General features: G+C 34.3%; 1 protein-coding gene across 2 annotated transcripts in view; it reads left to right on the top strand.

Annotated features, from left to right (window-relative positions):
* Positions 1-9,653, top strand: part of LOC129800046 (protein obstructor-E) — a 37,062-nt gene extending 27,409 nt beyond the window's left edge. The window contains exons 2-5 of one of the 2 annotated variants that reach the window (XM_055844404.1): positions 1,019-1,228; positions 1,316-1,504; positions 6,916-7,126; positions 7,651-8,831. In XM_055844404.1, coding sequence (XP_055700379.1) covers positions 1,019-1,228; positions 1,316-1,504; positions 6,916-7,126; positions 7,651-7,786 — 746 coding nt within the window. In that variant the 3' untranslated portion in view covers positions 7,787-8,831. Of the gene's footprint in view, positions 1-1,018; positions 1,229-1,315; positions 1,505-6,915; positions 7,127-7,650; positions 8,832-9,339 lie in introns of those variants that run through there. The other variant, XM_055844405.1, reaches the window with a different exon arrangement.
* The last annotated feature ends 203 nt before the right edge of the window (positions 9,654-9,856 follow it).

Below are 9,856 nucleotides of genomic sequence, written 5' to 3' on the forward strand. Positions count from 1 at the left end.
CAAGAAGGTCCTTTTCACAAAATTTGAAAAAATACCAGTATTACAAACCAGTTCTTAAAGAGTAAGCAAATTTCTTCAGTGTAACTTGTTACACAAGATCAAAGTGACGCCTTTTAAATGAGCTTTTTATGAGTGTACCACGAGGAATGTGAACACCTTCGCTTCTTATTGATTTTCTCGCGATGTTTTGAGTAAAAGTTTTCAATAGCTAATAGCACTTGAAGCACTTATACTGGTTGACAAACATTGGGAATAAAAAGTGCCCATTTCATTACTTTCCCGCATTTTAACATGATATTCAAGTAAGTTTACAATGAGCATCAAGAAGCTGAGAGTGAGGAAAGTGCAAGAGAGGTTTCCCCTCCAATTGAAGAATTTAAGCACAAGGCGATCCAATTATTGACCATGAAAGTTTCTTGCTCGTCCCTCGAACTTCTAGTTGAACTTGAATTGTCCAATATGTCATTGGATATGCAAAATTTCTGAGAGGACTTTACGAATAGCAAAAAACTGCAACGGTTTTAATTGTTGCGTTGATGATTGGTGAAGAGCTCTACTGACTTGGAGGAATGTCTCTTTTTTTTCGCAATGGACTCACCTGTCCAGTCACTTGAGGAGAGGACCGAACGAGTTCTTCTGCGAAATGGCAAAGTGTAGAAAAAATTTACGACAAATTGCGTAAAAATTGAATTCCAATTTTCTCGATATGCAAGACGTCGGTTGAATTTCACTATATCGTCTGGGACTAATTAAGGTGGTGTAGGCTCATTTAAAATCATCTCATACTCATATGAGAGATGCTTGGAGGTGACATTTGGAAATTTGGGTCAATCACGAGATTGTCTTTCGGTTGATGTTGAAAGGCAACATCAACATTCATTCGGATGATTGAGCTTTGATCATGATTCCAAACTTTCACGTCTACAATCTTGTACTCAAGCTATCAATTGTCTATCGTACAATTGATCTGGAATTTATAATGGCAAAGACTAACATCTTCCTGCAATCATTGTTACAGCCGCCGCCCAGGAAAGCTTCAAATGCCCAGATGACTTTGGCTTCTACCCACATCACACATCATGCGACAAATATTGGAAATGCGATAATAATGTCGCCGAGCTCAAAACATGCGGAAATGGCTTAGCCTTCGATGCATCTGATTCAAAGTACCTGACAGAAAATTGCGACTACATTCACAATGTCGATTGCGGCGACCGCACCCAACTCGGTAAGTTGCAATCAAATTAGAGTCAGGGAGTGTTGACATTCTTGCCACTTTCCCATCTTGATCTCTTAAAACTATTCTTACTTTTAGAACCACCAATTGGTACACACCACTGCCCACGGTTGTACGGTATCTTTGCCGATGAGAACAAATGCGATGTGTTCTGGAACTGCTGGAACGGCGAAGCTTCAAGATACCAGTGCTCACCTGGTCTTGCCTACGATCGCGAGGCCCGTGTCTGTATGTGGGCTGACCAAGTGCCAGAGTGCAAAAACGAGGGTGAGTTCAATTACTTATTTTGCAATAAACTCAAGACCGTCATAATTGCTACTTGATCGATTCAGCTCTTAAAGCTTCAAAGGCGTTTTGATATCATATGGCATTCTAAATAGGAGTGTAACCCCGTCCTCTAGCATTTTTAATTTATCAATAACACACAGTTGTAATGATTTTTGAAAATCTCTCTGATCAATTGCTTTTATTATTTCAAGTTTAAATTTTCTTAAAAATATAGTGCATTAAGAAATTACAGAAGTTTAAATATAAGCACAAATCTTAAGTCTATAAAGATCGTTTTACAAAGAGTAAAACATTTTTTCGGTTAATCTGTTAAGCTTGATGTGCGATTAGGATCCTCCATCGTCGCAGATTTGATTAGGTGACTATACGGAAACGTTACCTTTCGGAACCGGTAGACTTCTATTTCGGCTCATAATGCATCCTAAATCAACAGTTCGTTTTTTCATGGATCCGATCTAAATTGTGTTTAAATTGAGAATTTCAAATTGTGAGTATTGATTCTACCGGTATATCTAAAGTTTTTGCTGGACGACTTTTGGCGTTCAAAGAACGTTAAGTGTAACGATCTAGGTCCTAAGATGAATCGGTTCCACGGCTAAAATCCCTGTAGTTATTTTGTCTCCGTAAAGACTGATTTGGGTACATAACATGCCTTATCCCTAGGGTTAGGGGAAATTGGGGCACCACCAAACACGGGGTAGCACAAACACTAATTTTTATTTCTAAAATACTTGAACTATTTCGACCATTTCTTCAGTAGACAAGCATCCCTATAATGCCTATAAATTTCTGTAAGTCTTGTCCTCTGAAGTCGAATGATTAAAAAATCGCAGTGTTTGGTAGTACCCCGTGTTTGGTGGTGCCCCAGTTTCCCCTAGTCCTCTAAGTGGGAGGTGATGAATGTTCATATTTAAAGCCTAATGAACATGCCTTTCGATGTGTATATGTATAAAAGTCTTTAGGCATGGAGAGCTTATTCCTTCCTGAATTGATCTTGATCCATAAATACGTAAATGTACCCTTAACAAGAATAATCCTTGTAGGGCGATCTCCATCAGTAGTACTACTGTACCCGAATTTTCCAAGCCCGGTCGATTTCTTCTTACTGTTGCCAGTTTTTCCAAAATTACCATATTTGAGGACAGCGGGAAAAATCTCCGAAATGTTCAGAAGGAGAATAAATCGAAGGCCAAACGCTTACCAAAACCGTATAGGTATTTGGTAAGCTTTGATAAGGTCGATAGTGCCTTTTCTACTAAATTTGAGAGCCATAAGAGATCTTAAAATTTATTATTTTTGCATATAGCTAAACTATTCCAAGTTTCAATTTTTTTCAACAGATGCAATTTTTGAGAATTGCTTTAGGGCTCAGATAGACTCAGATAGGCTGATCTTCGATATTTAAGCTGTAAAAATTAGGCAGTGAAGATTTAGAGGCAGGCTTCGTATAACAATTAGGATATTTATTATCCACGTTTCCCGACCTAGCACCATAAGGAAGTGTTTGTTTTCGAAGCGTTCCCATGGATGATCCTTAATTTGAAGTGAACTTTATCAGTGTAATTAGCCAAGGGGTGAATAAGTGGCTTTTAGAGTGAACCGTGAGTTGCGATCGGCCGAACTGTGTCGATCTGAATATAAAAATCGACAGATTGGCACTATTTTGCTAAGAAATCGACAGATCGGCATGTTGAACATGTGTTATTCATTAACAAAAATCGGCAGAGCGGCACGATTTTAACGCGGAATTTGCGGATTTATATGTCAGTAAAGATTTACTGCTCTTCTTTTAAAAATTAAAAACGTTCAGAGATCGAGTTATAGATTCCTAGTCAGAAGTTCGTCTAAGTAGGAGGAAGTAGGGCACTCTTGAAATTAGGCTCTTTTCTTTATCTTTAAATGAAATTGGACCTTATCGTGATATATTTTAGCTCCACATACTAATTGCGACGTTAAATTACATTATGATAAGTATTGATAGGGGACTCTCCGGTGGTGGCCAGTGGATTTGAAGTCACTTCACAAAGAAAAACACTTCCTCAATATTTCCCTGAGCTTTCGGTTCTGGTCGACTAAACTGGAGAAGTTCCACATCCAGGACCGGAAGCTCTGGGAAAAGATTAAAGTAGTGTTTTTCTTTGTAAAGTGACTTCAAATCCACTGGCCACCACCGGAGAGTCCCCTATCAATACACATCACGCCAGTTCTTCATCCAATTATGATAAGGTTCAATTTCATTTAAAAATAGGAGAAAAAACCCGATTTTAAAGCTGCCCTAATTCAAAGGTACTCTACTTCCCTCTATTTCGGAACAAGTTGGGAGGCAATTTTCTTTTGATCTCTGATAATGCATATCTCTAAATTAGGGGCAAAACCTGGGACCAACCAATCGCCGAATTAAATGAGTGATATCCAATGGCAATATATGTCAATTAACTCAAGAAAATTTGATTTAAGGTTAAAGCATTAATTCCTAGGATTGTTTCTAAAATGACGATCTTTAAAAATGTTTGTAAATCTATGTGGACATTTCTTGTCTCTATCATGTTTTATATAAATGGATTTTTCTTATATACTTTCAATTGGATATGTGATAATCAAATTCCGATAGTTATTCCTGAACTTTTTATTCAAATATAAATCTAAAATAGGAATTTCAAATGATTATTTGAGGAGGTATTTTGACAAATTTTAGATTATGAATACGACATCTTGAACCATATTTGTCTAAATAGACTTATCAGAGTGTCTTTTGATCAAGCTTGTGTGGTTATGTGATAAATTATTAGTCAAGCAGAGATCTTAAATAAATAAATAAATCAAAATGATTGAAGTAGACAAATGTGAGAGTGCACTTAGAGATTATGAGCTTAATCTTGAAATTTTAATAACCCTCCTCTTATCTAGAATATTCAAAATAAAGTCTAATTATTCTCTAAGCATTATTAATTAAAATTAATCAGATCTTGATGATATATGATTTTATCATAAATCTGAAAGTTACCACTTAGCACTTAAATTATGAAATAAATTCAAATGCTATAAATTTTTCAATGGGAATATTTTAAATATCAATATTTCAAAGTTTAAACTCCTAAAATACTGAAAAAATTAATGTGTTTTTCTGGAGCGCTTTAAACATTAAATACTAAAATATAAATCCTTAAATATTTAGGTCCCGTTGTCTTGGAATAGGGCTTTCAAATTAGTACATACATTTAATGCTTGATACATTTAAAGAAATAACTCTAATTAATTAATTTGTTGAATATATTTCATTTAAGTATAAAATTTAGTTCGAAATTTTAGCAAAGTGCGAGAATAAGGTATCAAACTTATTGCTACAGATGTTAGGAACCCATCTAGATATCTCCTTTAAAACAAGGTCCATTGCAGGGGTTGCAGTCTTAATGATGTTTGAATTAATTCACTACGGTTTTTAATTTTAAAAGAGTATAGGACCACTTGACTTTAAAAGTCTGAAGGATAAATAACCCTACTGTTATCCGAAAATAAAATTTGTCCCAGAATCTCAATTATTATGAGATTGTTAATAAATAGGGTAAAGTGATATAAGTTGGGCATAGTGTTACAAGTTGGACAACGCACCGGTACAAGTTGGACATGGCTTTTTTCTTGATAAATACACTACAAAATTAGTTTTTAAGCACAAGGAACCAAATTATAAAACTAAAGCATTAAAAATATACAAATAAAAATGAAGTACTAAATTTATTAAGAAAAAAATCCCTGTCCAACTTGTACCACTTTACCCTAGGCAAATGTTGCCTAATTAGAAAGATCTAATGCTTTATTAAAACCTTGTAAAACGAGAGCATTTGCAGTATTAAGTGCTCGATTTATACAATATTCTGTTAGAAACTCAAGCAAAGAGCTTAAAATTTCGAATAAATATTAATTTTTAACAGATTTGGTAAGGTTTGATAATGTCGATAGGACCTTTTCGACTAAGTTTGAGAGATTTAAGCGGTCTTAAGTTCCAGGATTTTTGCATATAGCTAAAGTGTTCTAATCTTGTAAACAGAAGGAATTTTTGAGAATTACCTTAAGGCCCAAATAGACTTAGAGAATAATTAGTCTGGAAAAATTAGGCAGGAAAGATTTAGAAGCAGGCTTCGGATCACTAAGATCACCGCTGGGGGTCTTGCATAAATTTTATTTGTCTAATTCCAATTTTATGAAAAAAATTATGCAAAAGACCTTTCAGCGGTAATCCTGGTGATACGAAGCCTGTCTCTAAATACCCATTACCTAATTTTGCAGGCTAATTATTCTCCAGCATTAGACCAAGTCTATTTGGACCTATGTGTAAAAATCTTTGATCTGAAAATCGTTTATGGATTTCAAACTTAGTCGAGAGAGCCCTGCCGACTTTATCAGACCTTACCAACTTAATTAAAAACTAATCAAAACCTTAAACACTATATATTCTTGAGGATCAGTTTGAGTCTATTTGGAATCTTATGACTGAATACCGAAGGTGATTGACCTAATAAATTTTCAAATCTCACTAGTCACTAAAATTGTTTTTTTTACAAGTTAAGGCATTCTTGAACTAGACTGAATCCACGAGCTTCTAATGTAAATATCGTACTCTAAATTTTGTGAAGCAAGATAAGAAAAGCTTAGGCTTCAAATAAGATGAAATTAAGATAAGGAGAGGTGGGGCTACATTGAAGCTGGCTTTCAACGTAATGTAATTTAGATAGACAGAACAATTAAAGACCTAAATTAAATTATAGCTACACTGGTAAAAATGAAAGGGTCAAGTTGACGCTTTTAAACAAAAATGGATCATGTTTGATCCTTTGAAAGGTTCACTTGAATTTTTTTAAGTTTTGTATGTATATTTATCACGATAGATTAACATATAGAACGATTATAGAACACCAAAGATGACTTACATTGTTTTTATTTGTTTATTCCGGAGATAAATAGGTGTCAAAACAGTGACCCTTTCAAAGGTTCATCGGTGACCCTTTCATTTTTACCAGTGTAGGTCAAACTTAAATTAGAAATATGCGAGAAATAGCGTTTTCATTGTAGCCACAGCTCAAAGTAGCCCCACCTCCCTCTAAGCGTATAAAATGTGATTGACAAATTTTAATCAATCTCGTTATTGAACTTGACATGACCTTCGTAAAACACTGAGCTTATAACCATTTCTTCCACACTGTATCAACCAAGTCTTAGCGCCCGATCTAAACCTTGTAAATCAAGATTAATTAAAATATTTCAAGACATAGCATAAGTCGGTAACGCCAAGCCAAGTTGAAATGATCAAGTTGACGAAATTTCAGTAAACACCCCGATCCAAGGCTATTGAACTTGTTCCACTTGACTTATTTCACCTGTTGTTGACATTGCAGAAGTTGCCAACGGATTTGCTTGCCCTGCCCCGGGTGAAATTACAAATTCCGGTACATTCTCGAGACACGCTCACCCTGATGATTGCCGCAAGTACTACATCTGCCTCGAGGGTGTTGCCCGCGAATACGGATGTCCAATTGGTACTGTCTTCAAGATTGGTGATGCCGATGGCACTGGCAACTGCGAGGATCCCGAAGAAGTTCCCGGATGGTAAGTGTTGCCAGATATTCAGACATTTGCACATTATTAATTGGCTTGTCGCACAAAATTCTACCGCATTGGCCTTACTTTTCAAAATCATTTTGAATATTATTATGCAATTATGTGTTATACTTAGCCCCTGAAACTGTGCTAAAATTTACCTCTTTTGGCTTTCTGGTTCTTCTAACATCAAAACAAAAAAAAAGAAAATATCTTTCTGTGTTTCCTAACTCACTGTGTCTAATCTTCACATGCTAAATTGACACATGTCTCAAATCCCAAAGACACTTGGAGAAGGATGAAATTCCTTGTACATATGCTAGGGTTAAGTGTTTTGACCTACTCTGCAGACCTTTTACATTTTTTGTGTTACTTGTACAAAAAAAAAAAATAGAAAGAAATCAGAAGATTGTGAAGAGATTGAGGCGGGAAAGATGGAAAGTCTGATGGCAAGACATGAAAGGGGTTAAAAGATCTTGTGACATTTTGTGAATCGCGTCGTCCAATTTGTTCTTCTCATTGACCCATTGCAGTGAAGATTATTATGGCGATCTGGACTTGAAGAGCATCCGCAAGAGTGAATTGCTGGCCGGACTCAATCAAGATGGACCACGTCCAGCTGCTAAGACTAACAGCAAGCCACGCCCACAAGGACTCAAGGAGGCTTAAGTGCCTCCATCAGGCACCCCCAAAATTTTTCAACCACCTTCTTACAAACTTTTCCCTCCTTTCTTCTCCCTTTCTCATGCCTTTCAAAACTCAAAAAAAATTCAAATCTCTTCTCCTGATACCTTCCCCTAAATTTCTTTCCCTCCTTACAAATTTCTAGGGATGTCCACAGACAATAAAAGAAGCAACTTTTGCGTTTTGATTGTTGAAATTGGAGAATTGTCACCAATTGGATAAAAAAAAAACAAAAAACATATTTTCTTACATTTAATTTTAAGTCTCAATGAAAAAAAATGTAATGGAAATTTTAATTTAACATGAATCAACGTTAATAAGAACACAAACTTATAGACTGTTTTTTTTATAATAAATCTTAGATCTTTAATTTTTTTTATTGAAGAACATTTTGTTAGAGAAAAATTCGCATAAAAAGTAATTGTAGAGCAAGAAAAAAAATTCACAAAATGTCAATTTAGTTGCAGAAAAAAATTCTATAATACTCGAAAATACACAAAAAATACTTTGATGACACTCAACACTTGTGAGATACCTATTTAAAGTCGAAAAAACATATTTTAATTAATTTTATTTATTGATTACTTTTTCCTTCCTCTTTTTTTTAAATTGGAACTTTTTTTTTAAACTCAAAAACAAAAGAAGAAATTTCTCATTTCAATCCATGAAACATTTTTTGTGAAAATGTAGACAAAAAAAATTGGTGAAAAATAAATAAAAGAAAAAAGAAAAAATAAACATCACTGTTGAACAAGAGACACAGAGACGAGTATGAAGAAAAAGTTTAGTTGGTAGACAATACACTATACACAATAAACACAGTTTTTTTTTTAAATAATTGATCAGTAACACTTTTACACGTGATTCAGAGACACAAAAAGACCCTGAACATACTTGAGATGGAAATTGAAAAAAATAAAGAAGAAAATACACTAAAACAATGATGGAGAATTGCATTGGAAAAAAAAGTCGTACATGATAATATTTTAATTAATAAACAAAAAAAACAAAATAAATAAAACATCTCGAATTTTCTCTTCATTTTATTATTAATTGTCTTTAATAATGTCTTAAAGTCATTGACCACTAACTCTTCTTCCTCTTTGTCTGTAATATTTTTCTTAATGTCTTGTTATCGTTTTTCTTGTTGTAATCTTGTGGGAGGAAATTTTCATTCACAAAATAATCAAATACTTGGGAATGAAATAATTTTTTTTTTCACATTGATACATATTTTTTTTTATTCCTCATTCTTTTACTATGTAATGGTAAGGCTTTTGTTGAAGCATCTTCTGTATTACACCTCTATGATTAGTTGATTATCTCAACCTTCTTGATTATCATTTTTGTTCCCAAAGAAATTTCTCTATCTCTAAAACCAATATGCCCTCCTAATCTCAATTCCGTAGGTAAGCAACATAATTTTATCATTAATTCATTTATCTTGGTAGTGTAGAGTACCTGAGTACCACTGAATTTAATTAAAGCACAATTCCAATCAACCACAGATCTAAAAGAATTTTTGTACGTATTTTCAGTGAGGATTACTATGGGGATGTGGATTTGAAGTCATTGAAAAAATTGGGCTACTAAATGATCAACGTTGAAGCTTGCAGCAAGACTGAAAAAAAAGAAACAAATGAGACAAGAAAAGCTCAAAATTGCCACACTTTCGCTTTTTGTGAAGTTGCCGCAGAAGTATTTTTTTTTACTTCAAAAATTTTATCAAGAAACCGAGAGATTTATCAAGTGAAGAGAACATTGCCAGGATCAGGAATAAAATCCCAACAGAGAAAAGCTTATATGCCCAAAATGACAAATTAAAATGAAAGTAAAAGTCATTAAACAATAAGAATTTTCTTTTCTTTCGTCATGATTAACCCCATGATTGACTTGATAACTGCCTACGGTGTCAACTGTTCAGAGGAATTCCATCCTTATCGGAGACAAATCAGAGACAAGATTTCATAAGCAATGCCAATAATCATTCTATTGGAAGAATCCAGTTGGAATTGTAGCCCTTCGGTCATTTTTAATGGTTGTTAGTCAGCACTT

Source organism: Phlebotomus papatasi, chromosome 1 (assembly GCF_024763615.1).
Source record: "Phlebotomus papatasi isolate M1 chromosome 1, Ppap_2.1, whole genome shotgun sequence".
NCBI lineage: Eukaryota > Metazoa > Arthropoda > Insecta > Diptera > Psychodidae > Phlebotomus > Phlebotomus papatasi.